At 37.6% G+C, this 18722-nt stretch overlaps 1 protein-coding gene across 3 annotated transcripts; it reads right to left on the minus strand.

The window, feature by feature from the left end:
* Positions 1–270: 270 nt before the first annotated feature.
* On the minus strand, positions 271–18320 carry irs2b (insulin receptor substrate 2b). Of its 3 annotated transcripts, none has more exons than XM_015364355.2 (3): positions 18222–18320; positions 13710–17036; positions 271–1058 (listed from the first exon to the last, which is right to left on the minus strand). In XM_015364355.2, exons 2-3 carry the CDS (start codon positions 16912–16914, stop codon positions 1054–1056), a joined length of 3210 nt encoding a protein of 1069 aa, XP_015219841.1. In that variant the 5' UTR covers positions 16915–17036; positions 18222–18320; the 3' UTR covers positions 271–1053. The 3 variants fall into 3 exon arrangements, with proteins under 3 accessions (XP_015219841.1, XP_015219842.1, XP_015219843.1); XM_015364356.2 differs by lacking the exon at positions 18222–18320 and adding an exon at positions 18022–18105; XM_015364357.2 differs by lacking the exon at positions 18222–18320 and adding an exon at positions 17172–17244.
* Between the last annotated feature and the right edge of the window lie 402 nt (positions 18321–18722).

An 18722-nucleotide genomic window follows, 5' to 3' on the forward strand; every position in this document is an offset into this window, starting at 1 on the left:
GTTTAACTTCACTTTACTACTTAATAAGGAAGCTTGAAGCATATCCATCTTAAAGGCAATATGTATTCATGTGAAATGTTACCCAGCTGCTTCTGTGTGTGTGTTTACATTTTCATTGTGAAGGGTCAGCCTCCAAGTTTCGTTTATGTTCAATATGCTTTAAATATATGTCTCATGGGGCCATATATTTTGTTTATGCTTTGGATAACAGATTTCCTTTCATGAGATTTGGAAATATTTATATTAACATAAATGAAAGAGTTACTAAAAGAAGATAAGAAGAGTCTTTAATTTAATAGATTTGAGCATTCCGAAAAACAAGCATCATGTTTTCATGCTACCATCAGGAAACATTCGGTCTTAATGGCAAATGTTTTGTTTTCTTTTTCATTTTAGGTCCAAACATTTAGTCTTTAGTAGAAATACTATATGATAAAGTCAGTAAGGCTTTGGATTGGTCTTGTGAGACATTCTGTATTGAAAGTAACTGAAATCCATTCATTATTCTGCAAAAGATAACCTGGCTTTTTTCTTTCTGAGGTAGGGCTCCCAGCCGGTTCTGATTATTAAAATTTTAAACTCAGTTCCAGTTTCCAATTCTGTACTACAGAAGACGCTGTAAACACAAACCCACAAACACACATCTACTATATACACATACTACATAAATGTATGTTTCTTCTTTAGTGTGGGAGTGTGTGGTCATCTCCAGCTTTGTTCACAGGTCTTGCAAATGAAGGGGTACCAGCCATGTACAGTCCAGAGCTATGGCAGGTTAGGCCATAAAAAGAAGAAATTTAAAGAGGAAAAGTACAGTGTACGACTGTACTTGTCTAGAAAGCAGCAAGGTGATGGTTCCTGATTAAAAGTAAGTGAGGCAGAGAGCTTCAGCTTTGTGGATTCAATGCACAATTCTGACAGTGCCACAGCTGTCCTCCTGGCATACCAAAGTCTGAGGCGGTTAATCTATAGCAGCGTGTGTTACAGTCGTTCTCGGAGCAGCTTCTGAGGCATCAAACCGCACAGTGTTTGCAGAGGAGAAAGAGGTTTCATTTAATCTGGAAGAAAAAAAATGAAAAGCTAGTAAGTTCATGAGTAAAAGTACTAGCTAAACAAAAACACATAAACACATATCACTATTACTAACCAATTACTTGTTCTTAAACACATATCAGGCCTGTTTACCACTGTTTAACTGTATAAAAATTGATATTTTAAATATTTTTTTAATGGCTGTTAGAAAGAAATCGCAACGCTTTCAAAATCTGCCCGAATTATTATAAGCCACAAGAAAGGTACTTTTTACAAAAAAAAACTTTTAAAATGTGTTCCAATTTTAATGTGCGCTGTACCTAAAATGTTCTTGAAATATACTGAATGGCCAAAAAAGTGTTGGAAAAGCTCATTTATTTTTAAAGCTTTTAGCACATTTGTAAAAAGCATTTTTCTTCTACTTTCAGCTCCACAAGCTGTTCCATGATTTATAACGCTGGAATGGGAACACTGGTGGGAGGAAAAGGTTAAATGGTGATTCCCCCTGCCATTACCAAGTAAGGAATGTGTTCTCTTGCTAACAGCAACTGAAATGGCAGGTGCGTCTGCATAACAAACAAGCTGACATTTAACATTATGCAGTACAAAAAAGCATACAATTATAATAAAAGTATATAGAAAAATAACTTTTGTATTTTGTATGTAAAAAAACTGGTACCTTGTGTTATCTTTTATTGTATGAATCCATATATAAAATAATGCATAGAGCTTTATATTTTTATTTTTAAATTTATTTTATTTAATCAATTAACAACCTTTATAAAGCTAATTTTTATTTTTGCTTAATTCTTTCAAAGAAGGTCAGCTACATTTAGACTGCAGTTATACTCAGTTCTTTGTGTTTATAAATGCAAAGATCAGGTATCTAATTTTTACTCATTTTGTGCTGATTTTGGGGGTCACTTCCATTACGGAAACCACTGAGTGGTTTCAACAACAATTTTTAAGCCATGTCACTGCTGTGCTGTACAACAGCCGATTTCATACCTTACTCTTTTAAACATTACAATTACTCCATGCAAATACTTTATTACGTTTTCTGCAAAACGTGACTTTTGTGGGGAGGAGTTAAATGAAAAATAGGACTTTAATAATTTACTGATCTTAATACAAATTGCTTGCAAAATTACATTTCCTTTCTGTGCCCCTATTTTATTTTTATAAGCTTCTATAAAAAGACTTTTGTTGCAAATTTCAATTGAGCGAAACTGAATTATTTATATGCATAATGTATATAAATATTTACAAGTCCCAAATTGGACTGATACAGAAATGTTATCATCAATAATTAGGCTATATCTTTTAAAATTCCTACATTAGCCTGACTGATGATTCTGAGGTACATAAAACACTCAGCTGTTTTTAGCACTTTGTCAATATTTGCATTGCTGTGTTTTTTTTCTTATCTGCAATACAGAAAAGACTGCTGCTACAAGCTATTCTCTGGCCATGTCATTTAATTTTTTACACATTTTTTTTAAAGTGAAGATGATCTTTTTTAATTCTAAATATATGTAATTTTACTACTTCTAATTTCATGTGTTCTGGGTATTGTTCTGAGAGGCTGTACTGTAACTAATCTCTTTAAAATCTTTAGGATTCTAATTGTACTGCAACAAAAAGCATTATGATTATGCTAATGTATGCCTTCATCCAATTTCCTTTATACGGCAGCAAGGCTGTTTTATTCCTTAAAACACACCCCTTTCAGCATGTTACAGTAGATAAAGAGATTACTTTCTAGGGAATAGAGTAAAATGAGATTTAATGGTCCTATTAATTAAGAAATAATTTAACTTCTTTCCAATGATTGTTTGCTCAGACACAACAGTCTGCAATACCCTTTTGCTTTGCTGACTCTAAATGAATAATCTGTTTAATCCTATTTGCATTACATTTAAAAGTACAGTATTCCACGGTCTTCGGAGAACAGGTTTGCCAAGCGGGGAGCCTTCTTGGAATCCATTAATTACCTTAAGTTTGCTTTGCAGAAAAACACCATTCAGAATGTAGGCCAGAACCTACATTTGTCTATAATACAAAAGACCACACTTCCATTTACCTACAAATGAGCAATCCAAAAACATTGGTATATTACCGTTTTAACCCTCCAAGTATCTCCTTCTACATTAATTGTTTTTAAACTTTTTGATATTTTCACAAGATTACACCCTTAAACTATACAAACTAGTTGTCTTTGCTGCATCCTTCTTTTTTGGGGTAATCTGTCATAGCCAACATGAGAATAAATATATATTCATTATTCAGTTTTAAAGTTCAATACTAGAATCACACACAAATTCTCACTAAACCTCTAGAAGCTGCTTTTCTGAAAGGCAACTGATTACATATTTTTGCTATATATACTGTACTATATGAGGTTTAAGAACCATTTACAGAAGGTAAGCATACAGTACATATACAGTATATAATGGAATAGGAATATAAATTAGTCTGTTTCACACAGTAATATGTAATATTTACAGTGTATACATGCAGTATAAAAATTAAATACAGAAAGAAAGAAAGCTTTGACTTGAAATGTATAGAAAATATTTTGGAAGATTAAAAAAAAGACAAGATGGCAAAATAAAGGACAGGGCCCTGAAATGATTAGTGAGTGGCGGCTTGCCAAGCAAACACTCCACATTAGAAGCAGTCAGCATTTGGGCAGGCTTAAAGCAAACAGCAGAAACTCATGCTCTTGGATAGTGATCGCAGTCAGACCCACTGCCATGATTTCCACCTGACGAGCCATCACTCACCACTGTCACATTTCCATTAACCATACAGAAAGATAGCTGACTGATTTGTTTGTTCACCCTTTGCAAACTGACTCATTCACCTCTATTTCCACACATGCCACTTCATTTGCAGGAGCTATAATTCAATGGGTTTCCAAAGCCAGGCTGAAAGGTTGGAGGGGGGGGGGGGAGAGGATAAGCATCCTGTTTTATTTGTTTGTTGTTCCTTTTCTTTTTCCTCTGAATTCAAAGAGAGACCAACAGAGTGGTTTACCACTTCAGTCACCCTATTAATATCACTAATGGGTATGACCCAGTTCAGAATGTCCTTGCTAAGCACCATAAATTAAAAACAAGAAAGGGTCAATTTTAAAGAAAATCTTAGTGTGGGACTTCTTGCTTGGTCAACGTAGTCTACACAATTATTAACTGCGAGCAGATGTGCATTTTTAGGTACCAGCGGAGATATTTTTCCAATTTTACATTTGCTGAACAAGTACAATACATAATAAATTAACAAGGCAGCACACAGCTGTCGAAGCTGGTCGGAACTGCTTTGCTGCTTCCATGGTTTGATGTTAGATTGCAGTTCACAGTGGATCCATTTGAGAAAAGCACTGTTGCACTTGCACAGGGTAAATGAATAACATACAGCAAGACTTCACACCACTCCTGACACAAATTCCAGCAATGAAACCAAAGAGTATTACTGTAATTGTATGACTGGTGTTGTTATAGTACTGCAGTTTAGTTGAATTACAGCTGAGTTAGCCATGAACCTAGTGATATTGAGTGCATACTGTAAAAGGCTTGATAAATAATATTTTAGGACAACTATTTTAAAGGAGTACCCATAACTAAGTAGAAGAAACAATCCTCTTACCCTAAAAGACTAATATTTCAGACATACATTTAAATAGGTCCACCCAAAAGAGTAGATATTGCAATAAAATATGAATCTGCTAAAAGATTCTGTTATAAGGTGATTTAAGTGTTCCAACGTAAGCAGCAATGTAAACTCTCCAAAACATAAAATCCACATTTAAAAAAAAAAGGTTTTAAGCAAAATGTTAAACTTCAAGGTTCTTGAGAAAGCTTCGGCATTTCAAATGCATCCTGCAACCAAAGACAACAGTCAAGACTGAGACATTGATTAAGTACTGATAAAATGTCAAAATATTATAAGTGCTGACTGCATTAATGCAGAGTATCCACAAATAAAAGATACCTTCATTGCATAGCTTTGTTATTATGATCATCAGCATCTTCTGTTTCAAAAGTGCCTACAGAGAACTTTGCTTTTTAAGACATGGATATTATAAACCTTTCTGTTTGTCTTTGAAAAGTTCCAATTTTTTTGAAAAACTGCTTCATTAAGTTCTCATATTCACCTTTAGTTGTACTGGGAAAACAAGAGCAAAAAAGACTGCACTGCGTTGAGGAATATATCCATTATAGTCATGTACTGTACAGTCAGGTGTTTGAAAGAAAACACAAACATCTCCAAGGGATATTTATTTCACAGGAAGTATGCAGCATACCAGAAGAGGAATGGCAGATGAAGACCTAATTGAAATATTATCAGCTGCTATCTGTACTTATGAAGGCACTGACAGATGACCACCGACACTGCTTCTTGTCACAGTCTTCTCCCTGTTTACATTCACCACACATGACAAAATGGACTGCTTTTTCTCATCTATTTCTCATTGTGCCCTTTCATATCCTGCCGTGAAAACACAATCGCCATTGTAGAAGCATTCAAGGGCACTAGAGCCACCCATTTCAGAAACACAACAAGAGCCTTATTCACATTTTACACTTCCACTTCTGTGGTGACGAAGGCTGCGGGATCAATGAAGAATTGTTGTTGACCTTGAAGTACATGGAAATCGCAATCAGCCAGCTGCATGGAATTTGCACAGAGCTCAGCTTTGAGTTGTCCAATCACACTAAGCATGGCAGATCACTGCAAACATAAACATCAACATATGAATCAGCCTATACAGAACAAACAAGTTTGAATGTTCACAGGGACTGTTTGTACTGTGTGTATTAAAATCAACCAACAAATACTTCACATGTAAGCTAAACACCAAAAGCACTCATTAACCTTAAACACCGATAATCAGTTTTTTCAATCAAATGTTGTAGTTTACCTGCCATAGTGGTAAATACAACAATAACTGTGACCTTCATATGTTTATACACAGTCCACTGGATAAGAGCAAAAGCTAATTTTTAAGTTTATTTAAATGTTATGTGCCTAGAAGATAAACAACAGGCTACTGGGAAAAGCACAAGACAATGTAATTATAGACCAATGTGCAATTGTGCTATAAACATGTACCACAATTTAGTGTATCCCACACACAGGGCAAAATGAGATGTTTTTCACATTTAAATGCCACTTAAACTCTTTGAACACTGGTGCAATTTAAAATACAAATACACAAATCTGACTTAAATGAATTAACGTGGACTGAGAAAGCTCCATCTTCTCGTCATATCATACTTCTGCTCATTTTGAAATAATGAGCTTAATTTATGCAAGAGCAAACCTTCCTTCTTGCAAGTGTAAATTTTTCTGACATACGACAGTACATATATAGTGCTTTATTCATATACATTTTTTTTCTACATTTCCACATCTCTGTTACAATCATTATAAGCAGGGACGCATCACTCCAAAGTTAATCTTTAGATCCTGGATCATACATTGAAAAAAAAAGAGCACAGCCATTTAAAATAGTCTCATCAAATAAAAATGGTTTATTTTAATTATATACTCATTTTGTTTTATCTTGCAGCAAAGGTTTAATGTGAGTTTGCAAGAAGCATTGGAAAAGTCACAGTAAAAAAGCTCTGAATCTAGAAGTTCCAGTATTTATTGTCATGCATTCTTTATATTAACTATAGACGTTTCAGGATAAATTGTGATGAATTAGGTGATCATTAATAGTCTTGATTTCTTTAATGCATGTATAACATGATCAGAGTAAATGGATCAGACCAGGGGCAGCTCAGTTCAGCAAGTGAACGTTTTGGTAGTCATGCCTTGCTAATGTGTTTATGCTCACAGAGGCTCAAAATTACTGCCCCTTACATAATGCTCCTGCTTAGTTAACAAAGATAATTCTTTCTGATTCTCTTGCGGGTTGAGTAACATAGAGGCTAAAGCAAATGTTGGTTCATTACAGTATATTAATACAAATCTGTATATTATATAGGACCAGACACAAAATGTGATAGAAAAAAACTGAATGGATGCCACAAAGTACCTTTGAGAGCTTAGCACTCTGAACTAGTAACTGAAAGACCCTGCAGTCTGATCAGAGCTTTATGTAAGGTTCTCAAAAGATAAAAGGTTAAATCACCTCCACATGTACTATACCAGCTGAGATACTGCAGTATAATTCACAGAAAAGTGAAGGTGTGGAGCCAGCAGGACTGCATGATGTCTATTTTCACATGACTTGCCTAGAGAGGTAATTTTCTTTGGAATCTTTGGATTTTCTGTGGCTTATGATGCGGGTGGCAAGTCACCTCTGCTATGGCAGAGCAAGACGGCCTGTGCCCCCTTCCCTGACTCTAAACAAAACAAGCTGCTCAACAATGTCTAATCCCTACATAATGTAATCCTTCTTAACTCTGTACTAAATGTGGGTAATGTTTGGGATGTTTTTATCTTTAGCTGGAACATCCTGGCCTACTTTAATCACTGTTTTCTGCACTGGTGGCATGGAAACTTTGACACAAGGAGCAGCAATTGCTGATGCCTTCTTAAGAATATATAATGATTATTATTATTAGCCCATAATAATAATAATAATATAGTTGCCTTTGCTTTTCAAAGAACTCAAACAGTCACCTATTATAGCAGTTTGAATTGTGTACTTCTGCAATTAAACCATTCATTCAAAGAAGGAGAACCGAAAAATCCAAGCTTAAAACTTTATCACTTCATTGACTGATTCTTCTACACACATACTGTATATACAAGCAAAATACAAAATGACACAAGCACATTTTTGGATTAATTAGCTATACACTGTGCATTCCTTTCTACAAAACAAAATACATGTAACCTTCAAAATACCTGCCTTTAAATTTGTGAGCCCCAATCTCCAGATATGAAAACAAAAAGAAGTGCAGAAATAGTCTTGTAGAGTGGCCTTTTCTTGCCCGAAGGACAAATGTTTTATCCTGTTTTGTTGTGGTGGTGAGGCAGATGGTCTGCAATCATTAGCCTATTGTCAATGGCGGAGATGTGGTAGATAACAAGTGAACATTGCTTGGAATGGCAGGTGTACAACCCTGGGGCAGCCATCTGCTGCAATGGCACCACTCTATTCAAGGATGCTTAAGGTGTTTAAAAAAAGTATCAATGTTTTTACTCTCTTCAGCCTTGTTCCTGCATCTGGCACCTGACAGTTAATGAAGACTCATCTGAAAATAGACGGTGCGCTTGTACAATCTCTCCTCTTTTGGTATGCATCATACTGCATTAGCCATACGTGCGCACTTCAGAGGCTGTGGGAAGAGGTAAAAGGTCATCCATTTGATTTACAGCACTGCCTGGGTGAAGGGCAGGGATGTGCTTTGCAAGTTAAATAGCGTTTTGTGGCTGTTGTTTCAGGAAAGCAAAACAAAAACAAAATAGCGTCCCTTTTACACTCTAATAAGTTAAAACAAACAGCTGGCTGACGTAATGGTAAACAAGAATATTAATAATGAGCTTAGATTTAGTCATTTTCTTATTTCTAATCCTTTCCCCCTAAATTACCTTATATAGATTACATTCCAGTTAGCGTCAACAATTCTGGGATAAAAACTGAAATAATTAACATTCCAAATATAGAAGTAATTTATTAATAATAAGATGCTAAATGCCTGAGATTACTGCTGCTTAGAGTTAAGGGTATGTGGAATCTGAATCAGCAGGTATCACATGTTGTAGTTGTAAACATACTACTTACAATTAAATAGAACTTATAAACTAAGGCTGCCAACTGTGATGTTTACATAGTTATCAAAGAGTAAGAAAAATAATATTTTCTTTGATTAAGGCTCCGGCTCCCCTGTACTGAATAAAGCACTTAAGAAAATAGATGGGTTGTAATATGGACGATAATTGTCAGTTGATTATCAGTTTCTGATCTGTAACTAGCTTACGTATCTTAGGAAATGGTGAAAACTGATAAGCCTATACTTTCAAAACCACACTCAAAAGAATGTGGAAAACAAAGCTTATATGAATAAAACTCACTATCTCTTGTTGTTGTGAAAAGAAAACACAGTTAAAGCACTTCAACTAATCCATCTTTTACATGATCATTTCCACAGCCCTGGGCAGTACCTTTGAGCTGATTTTTTCTACCAAGTAAAGCACGAACACTGCTCGGTGAAACTCAGGACAGGCAGTGTTTGTCCTTGTTCACTGGTAGTACCATGATAAGCAGTGGCCTGCCAGGAGATTAAAGTTGCCTCTTATCATGTATTTACACTGTTAGATGTGGACCTGAATACTTTTCTAATGTAGTATTAATCTGACCATGGTGAAACTTATTCAACTCACGTTTTGTCAAATGGACTGATCCCTCTGATGTTTACAGCTTACATTAAAAGAATGAATTTGTTTCCCAAGACTGTATACTACATTAGGATCATTATACATGTACTTATATCATGCTTTAATTTGTAATAGCAGATTTATGCCTTATCTAGATAAGAAAGCTATGAAACAATAAATCTCACAATATGTTTAGACAGATTGTATACTTTATGTATGTATTTTAAGCCTGAAAAGATCATAAAACCTTAAGGATTTGAGTTTTCAAATTCTGCCCTATATATATCTTTTCTACTGGGATTTTTACAAGAAAAGGGGGCACTACTTTTGTCGATCTGGGCTGGATAGTTGAAATGAGCAATTATGACACAGTTAATTTGTACTGTAATAGGAAAAGATTAAAATAAGATTGCCAAGACCTAACAAAACTGGAAGATGAAGGACAACAATACATCTTCAATAGGTTGTGCTACAGAGCAAAAGTTTCCCTTTCTTTTCTTAAATCAAATTATAAAAGTAAGAAAAGGCAATCCAGGCATGGGGAAAAAACATTTTCGCCTATATGTAGCCAGAATACTTTAAACTCTCTCTTCCACTTTTGTATCTTTCATAAAAATGGGAGTTTGTACAACATTTTTTGTTTATAATACAGTAGGTGCTGGTCAACCATGGTTTAAAACACCCAGAGTCCAGAGTTGGTCTTACTGCCTTTTAATCATCAATTTATAAAAAACTGGAAGACATGTTTTTATTAGTTTACTACGATTCCAGCTGCAGGACAGGAACAGGGCATTTTAATTTCAAAAGATCTATAAACTACTTAATCGATGACTTACCTGCTTTTGTGATCAACACTAAACTGCTCAAATATTTAGAAACTTATGTGTTAAGGGTATACTGTAAAACATATTGCGTTGTGGCTCTTCAGGACCGTTTGGTCACGTCACGTTTTTATACTTTTAAATTAAAGTCAATAATTCATACTCGTAAGAATGTTGTGTGAAAAAAATCAAAGGTGCAAGAACTACTATTCTTCTACTGCTGTTCAAGGAACTAAAAAACATCAAATTATTTTAAACTTAAATTAAACAGGCTTTGAGTTTTTGAAAGAGCAAAAAGAAAAAAAAATGTCCCTGAAAGTCAGGAGGTTAAAAAACAAGAGAGTAACCACGTCTCCCAGAAACCTTTGCACACTACATTCCAATCATGAAACTGAGTACCTGACAACTGATAAACAACTGACTCACTTGTTTTTCTGGGGAATGATTCTAATCACTGCACACTGTGCACTAGAGACATAAAACTAACAGCCTCTTGAAACAGGCACATGGATTGTGAGGCACATGTTCAATTACTGAAAAGAACGTTACAGCACAATAAATTTTTTGAAAGAGCTACTTGTACGTTACCTAAGAAAGGAACAGGAATGCTAGCCTTCTAATTGAACAAAGGAGGAGTGAGTTACAAGGCAACAGAAAGGGCAACATAACCTTATATTTCTCTCCGAGTTAGCAAGTCCAACATTTATTGATCCTTTATTTCTTGACCGGTCTGAATTTCCATGCCAGAGCTAAATAAAAGCTGGGTATATATTACAGAACACATTAAGTATCTAAATGTAAATACTTATCTCCTATAGCCCCGATAACTCCATTAATGGATGAATGGATTAAAGATACATTTCAAACAAATTCAGTCTGAAATCTGAAAGGTTAGACAGTGATTCCGCTTCATCAGAGGAACTAAATATTTGAAAGACTTCATAACTGAGAAGGAGAAGCAGGATTTCAAAACATTTTTTATGTACATCTGATGTTATGTAGGGTTTATTCAAGGCTTAGGGATACACAGAGGCTCCTTTTGTTTTCTTATACCACTTATGTCTTGTTGCTTCTGATATATCCTAGAGAGAATCTCTGGATACATCTAAAAACAACATAACATGAACTACCAGGGGCAACTACTTAAGAAAGCCATTAAACTAAAAAGAAAAACAAACTTCTCTTTGTTATTGCTGAACACTCATTCTGTGTTTTAGTGACACTCACTGGAAACCACAGAGGTCAGTCCTTTCCTGACTTCACTTGAGGTCTAGAGAGCAATTTTCAGTTCAAAGGGATTTCATTCTTAGAGTAAAGCTGTGTATGCATTAAACCTTTGGAGACATGAGCAAGTAAGCTTATCATCATCATGATTACCAGAAGACTGAAAGAAAGAAATCTGATCTAGGTTCTTGTGTCGCTTGTAAACCAGTCAAGACCACGGGTGACACAGCATAACAGGAGGATGAATTCAAAACAGTTTAGACAAAATTCACGAGGGGGCAAACAACTGACATATCACATTTGACATAGAAAGGTGCTGAGTGTTACAGGCATGTAGCTGAAACACGAACTATAAATGTAAGATTCCAAAACCACTAAATACTTTTAAGCAACCTACTACAGAACAAAGAACAATGAGATCCGGCTAAGCACAATACAAAAATGTCAGAACTACTGACAGCAAATGAATGAAAAAAGGCATATGGGTTGAGAGCATTAAACCAGCATTTTTTCCCTTTCAGAGAACAATGTTACCAAATTAAAATTCTCAGTGTTTCAGAGACTCACGTACTGAATGATGCAGGTTCTGTCCCTGAACTAAACAAATGTTTATTTGTGTTGGTCAACTGTATTTTTTTACATTGAATTCAGTCAGGTCTGTCACTGACCCTATATACGACTATAAAAGAGTTATATAACAGAAGATATTATGACTGAAAGTTAAGATATACTTTTGAAATACAGTACTTGTATAAATCCCATATTAATGGATCCAGTTTTACTATTATATCATAGCTAAATGGAATTTCCAGAGAAAATGAAGAAATAAGACCTGCATATTTAATCAAGTTTGTTACTTTAAAACACACACAGATATGTTTCACGTTAGTAAACCCCCTTCTTCCCCCACAAAGACGCTGATTCACTCTATATAAAAACAAACAGATGTTGGAAAGCACAGTCAGAAAGCATTAGAAAAGTATGCAATCACAGCCATGAATTGACCAGATTTGCAGTGTGTTAAAAACAAACAAAAAAGTAAAGTGGTTTTCAGAGAGATGTTTCTGTCTAATAGGCAGCACATGAAAGAATGGTAAATACTGTATTACCATTTATCACAAAAAACGTCAATCACAAAAGACTGAAAATCTGTTTGAAATGCACGTTGCTCATCTACAGCTGGTCGAGCTATTTACTTTAAACCTCACACACCACAAAGTCCAACACACAATGTATATCTAAAATAAGGCATATTTACCTGTAGATTCTCTGTTAGCACTTGAGATGTGCAGGGGTGCTTAGAAAACAGTTCTAAACCTATATGTATGCACAGCTTTGCTTGAAATCAAATGACGCTCTTCACCCTGTACAAGAGTTCTCCATTCTTCTCTAACATTGTTTACAACTTTTAAAAGCAGGTCTTGATGTGTATAGAGGTACCCCTCAAACAAATCTGAATAGGTTCCTACTGAACGTGCATAGGCCAGCCATAACTGTATCAATTAAAGATTGAAAAACAGGAAAATACGGCACCCTGTCATTTTTGCTGTTATTTTTCATTGACACCCACTCGATGCTCAAAATACAAGCAAACCTTCATGAAGCCTTTTTATTTCCTTTCCAAACTTGTGTTTCACCTTGAACCAAAAAATGATTTACAGCTGAAAGCCTCATTTTGGCAAACTGCATATTATACTCAAACTAGGCAGACAGACTGAGTAACCACACCTCCCAGTTTTGGGTTTCTGCAATTGCAATGCATGAAAATGACTAAAATAAAATAATTACCAGGCTATATTTGCATACCTACGCAGTGTTTAAAGCAATGGCTCAATTATCAAATACATTAATACTTAATACCAGGAGGACCAACATTGAGGATCATTTTTCTGCTCCAGTTAATTGTCAGTGCACCACTATGGCAACAGAAAGGGCAGTACATGCAGTGGTGCAAGTTCATTTTCATCTTCAATAATAAAGAAAAAAGTTTTCGAAGCACACTAGTTGGCAGTTCAGAAATGAGAACATAGAGAGTATGCATCACATGCAGAAGCTTCTAGTTAGAAATGCACTGCTATGCACAACAGAATAAATGGGGATTCATTTGGAAATACATCAAAGTGGCTTCAATTATTAAAACTGATAAGTCTACAGCACTACACCACAATTAAGAATGCTTAAGCAGTTCTGAAGAACAAAATGTCCTTCTCCTCTTTGACATACTTTACCATGTATGAGTGTGCCTTTTAGAAATGTTAATAATTAAATAAACCAATTTTAAGAATGTGTACTCACCTTTAACAGCAGTGGCTGTTTCCTTTAAAAAGCCAAGGCTGGTGTAAGGACTGGCATCTAATCCACTGATGCCACCTTTTAAATACCTTGCAGTTTTAAGTTTAACAAGGGTTTCACAGTTGCCCAAGTTTTCATCCATCAGGTCTAAGGCAATATAGTTCAGTCCATTTTGAAATCCCGCAGAGGTCTCACGACACATGGGGCTGCCGTACTCTTCATCAGTGCCCTCACTTTTCCTGAGAGAGACGTTTTCTACAGAGGCAGAGCTATGCCTCTTGGGATCATGGGCAAAAGAAGGAAAGACAGGCGTTACAGTAGTGGTGGATGAGAACGTTTCAGAACTGTGCCGCCTGCGTCCCTGTGGGTCTGCCCGGATCACTTTTGCCCCTCTGTCAGGGTCTGGAGGGGTGCTGGGCAGCAAAAACGCCTCCACCCCCGACACCTGTTCCATCAGGTTTAACCTCTTCACCCCACTGGTGGGGCTCATGCTTTGAGCCTTTTCTGACTTCTGCGAAATGGGCTGGGGAGGTGTGTTTGTAACACCAAATGTCATTTCCGTGTAATCGTCCTTTGTAGAGCCAGAGAGACACACAGAGGCAATCTGTGTTTTGAGGTACTCGGCATCTGGTTGAATTGAGCATGATAATGCAGACATTACATTCATTGTATCAGCAGGGGCCTCCACCGATTTAGGAGACTGTGCATTCAGGTCAATGTTCATGTAATCTGACAAAGGTGATCTTCGCTGGTCATTGGTGGATCCTAAGGAAGAAGCTGGACTCTCTGTAGACAGAGATGGTGGGGAGTACCTTGTAGTTTCACTGAAGTCTATGTTAATATACTCACCAGGGCTTTTTGGCTCAGCGGGCAAAGGGTGTTCATTCATACTTGGCAAAGTCCTCAGTGTGTCTAGAGACAGCCTGGTTGGCCTGCTGGCCCTTCCTCTTTGCAACAAGTTTTCATTTCTACTTTGTCTTACTGGTGAAGGCGCAAAGTGGTTTACAACCGCTGCAGTAGAAGCTGTAGAACAGTAATTGGACTCCTCAATAATCTTTTGATTTTGCAGGTTCATCACAACGTACTGGTCACTATCCCCATTTTTGGAGCCCTGTGATTTGTAAGACCGGGGCAGTGAGTTGAAAGAGTAGGAAGGTCTTGCGGATTCGTTGGTCAAAGAGCTGAGGAAGTAATCAGGTGGCGTCAGCGAGACGCAGTGATCGATGGGCGACATGTTCATGTAGTCCCCATTTGTTAGCTTTCCATCAGAGCTCTCAACGGATAACTTGGAGCCACACCACATTCTCATATAGCCGTTGTCATCAAGAGAGCAGCTGCCAGGCGAATTTGTTCTGTATCTATTCCCGTTTGTTTCTGGATGTGATCTGGGATTGATGATTTGCTTTGGAGCAGAAACACTCGTGGGACTCATTGGCATGTAATTTTCCTTCTTGCTGGCTTGTGGGGCAACACCGGGAGTCATGGGCATGTATCCGTCATCACCCAAGTTGCTGCTTGAGCTTTTATGGGACCCTATTTCGATGTCCCCATAATCCTCTGGGTAAGGCGTATAAGTAACTTTAGGAGAAGCTGCATAAGAACTTCGGCCAGAGCTGCCATTAGTGTACGTGGCCCTCATCAATGTGTACTCATCCAGCGAAGCAGAAGAGACCTGCGATGTAGCCCGCTGTTGTGGGGGTGTGGTCAGGGAGTAGGTTCTCTTTCTGTACGCCTTTTCAGAATCCAAAATGTCGTCTTTGCAAAACCGCCTGCCGTTGAGGTTAAAAATACTGTTGACTGGCCTCTCCATCGTCATGTAGCCATACAGATCGCTGCCCTCCCGGGAAGGGGGCGTGTCGGCAATAGACTCCGGAGTGTTGCTCCTATTGCCCAGGCAGTGTTTCATATCCCCTGGGCTAGACCCATAGTCGTCAAAGGACATGAAGCCACCATCACTTGGTGATCCTGAGACTGAGGCACTTCCGCTAGATGGCCGCTGGATGGTGTCTGATGCCGAGCCATGTCCGCTGCTCGAAGACAGACTCACGGGGCTGGTGGCTGAAGGTGGCGAATGAGAAACTGGCATTGACATTGATTTGCTGTGCTGAAGTGAAGAGGTCTGGAACATTCTTGAGGGTCTGGTGGTAACAGTATTGGAACGGCTCAGGTGCGTTCTGATTGCACTAGGACTAATGGGGCTCCCATTTACCGAAACCGGCCTTGACATCGTGCCATCCCCTTCGCTTGCCGTCCTTATTCGGCAGGAGGTGAATTTATTGGCAGGGGATGTCGCTGCCATGCTGTCTGTCCTTGACCTCCTAGGCAGCCCTGTCTGACTGGGTGGCAGGTTGTTCAGGTGCCGCCTGGTGGGCACAGAAATGGGGTTGGTACCAGACGACTGACTTTTACTCCGGGGTCTGAATTCTGATAATTCTTTCATTGCTTTCATTGCTTCTAAAATAGTCTCGTGAATGTTCTGAGCCACCACTGAATCATCTGCTTGCATCCAAAGCTCCCCAGGTCCCGTGGATGCAGACCTGCCTACTTCGATGAAGAAAAAATTGTCAGAGTGCCCGCATCTTCGAATATTCATGAGCTGCAAAATGACAGATGGAGCCTCCGAGTTTAATTTCACAAAGCTAATAGTCCGGCTGGAAAGACACAATCTGTAAACCCCGGTTAAATTTTTGCTTTGCCCCAGTCCTTTTGATTTCAAATTTACTTGCCAAACCTCCTTGTAAACTGCGCTAGCAGGGGTAATCAGACCGTAGTTTGCCTCTTCAAATCCCGACAGCGAGGAAGTTGAAGTAGAAGCCGATCCGTCATACACTTTCCCCTCATTCATTAGTTCAGTTAGGACGATGTACCAGCTTTCTTGCTCCTGCTCGTTTTCAGCAGCTACGGCAAAATACTCGTCCTTGGTGTAAAGGGCGATCAGGTGTTTGTGTTTGGCGTCTGCTCTCTTGTTGATATTCAGACAGGAGTCCAGGGGTATAACCCTTTTCGCAGCTGACTTGTTTTTCCATTTCTTTTCGTTCTCGTAGTACTCCAGCCTGGCAGGAAAGCCATCACTCTGCTCTTTCAAAACGAAAAACCGCTTGTGTCCATGCTTCTGCTTCTTCAGGTATCCGCATTTTTTAATGAGGTTATTATTATTATTAACGTGAACATTGGAAAATAAATGTCCAGTTGTTGGCGAACTCGCCATCCTCGCGTTTTAAACTCTCACTTTCTTTAACTTGTTGTCTGTGCTGGTCTAGAGAGAGAAAAGAAAGCCGACTGTACCTCTTCTTCTACTTCATTCCTGGCGCAGAGATCTCCGTTCGGTGTCTGTAACAGTTTAACAGTAAATAACACATATCACTGAGTGCCTGAAGAGAAAAACAACATGTGACGTTCTACACATCCAGCTTTAGTTACAAAAAAAGAAAAACACAAGGCGGTACAACCTTGAGGGGGGCGTACCTGCCAAGCCTCCAATCTGATCGGCTCATTGGTCGAATTAACTGATTGATAGTAATATGAACCCGTCAGGCTTAAACTAAAAAAAAAAAGGACAACTCCCATTTTAAGGTAGTCGGCTCATCTCCTGCTTTTTGCCAGAAGACAGACTGCTAGACAGAGATGTTTTTTTAATTAATCTTGGTTTTTCCCTAATGAATTGTGTATGTACTCTTCCCGTTTCATACCGAATAAGGGATTAGTTCTCAGATAAAGAGCTTAACAAACACTCTTTTGTTCGGATTTACTAACAGCATCCGCAAAAAATACTGCTAATAATAATTTAAAAAAATGCAATCCGGACCGTCTTCAGGGGACGCGTAGAATTCAGCATTTTCAGATAACACTATTAAGTAAACTTATTTTAAAGTGCACTCAGAGTTGGGATGAATGTTTTAATAACACGGTATTTTGTATAAATAAAATGTTTTCTTATACATTAGCAGTAAAGATTCTCCTTTGAAAACCGAAGTGCGCATTTAAAAATTCTATAAATTTACTGATAAACGGTACGACAGTTGTTATTGTCTGTAAGTATAATATATATAAACACAAATTTGGCAACGAACTATAATTTACGATTACCCTGTATAGCACAGCCTATTTTTAAAGGTACACGGGTATTCGTGTAACTCTAACAAATGGTAAATAATTTACAACTAAAGCACAAACTGAAAATGTTTAAATAATCCTTAACCGACAGAGCTTGAAGAAAAGGGCGACAAATAGAAGCAAAACGATTTTGTATATGTATGTTAAAAATACACACATTTACTGGTGTAAAAGGCGATGGTTATCTAATAGTTTACTTAACATTAAAGTTGAATCTACACTAAATTCGACGAAGACAGCTGATCTGTAGCGATGGAGGGAGGTTCTCTTTAATTTCTGTAGAAACAGAAACTAGTAACTATGGCACAGCTCCACACAAACACATTGTAAACAACATCGTCAACAACCGCATACGACGCAACACGGCAGAGGGGCACGTGGACAGACACGTCTGGTGCTCACCTTAATTGTGTTAAAGTGTGGCTTTAGGGAGAAAAAAAAACTTTTCACTTGTAATGTAGCTGTAAACAAACTACCTGGGTTACTGCAGTACAATGACACATAAGGAAAGAAAAAAAAAACTGCCGCATTCCAAAATTTGCTTGCGTATTATGCCGCGGAGTACAGTCCCCAGTGCATAAACTCCGGTCTGGTGTTTTTATTAAAAATCCCGTATATTTAGTTGCATCTGCTGGAAGAGATTGTTTGACAGTTACACTGTAAACAGCTGAGCAGTCTCAGAGCATCTTACTTGTTACATAATGTGCGTGGTAATCTATTTTTATGCGCTCGGATTTACTTGCACAGCGCTACCGCCTCTAGCGTTCCCGAACATTTGCAAGCATAAATTTGCTTTTTTAAAAAAAAAATACTGTAATTTGAATGTCTTTTAGGCCAAAGAAAACTGAATTAATTTACAGGTTTGTCATCTGTATCGGCTTTCACATGTGTTTTAATATGTAT

This window comes from Lepisosteus oculatus, chromosome 15 (assembly GCF_040954835.1).
Source record: "Lepisosteus oculatus isolate fLepOcu1 chromosome 15, fLepOcu1.hap2, whole genome shotgun sequence".
Taxonomy (NCBI): domain Eukaryota; kingdom Metazoa; phylum Chordata; class Actinopteri; order Semionotiformes; family Lepisosteidae; genus Lepisosteus; species Lepisosteus oculatus.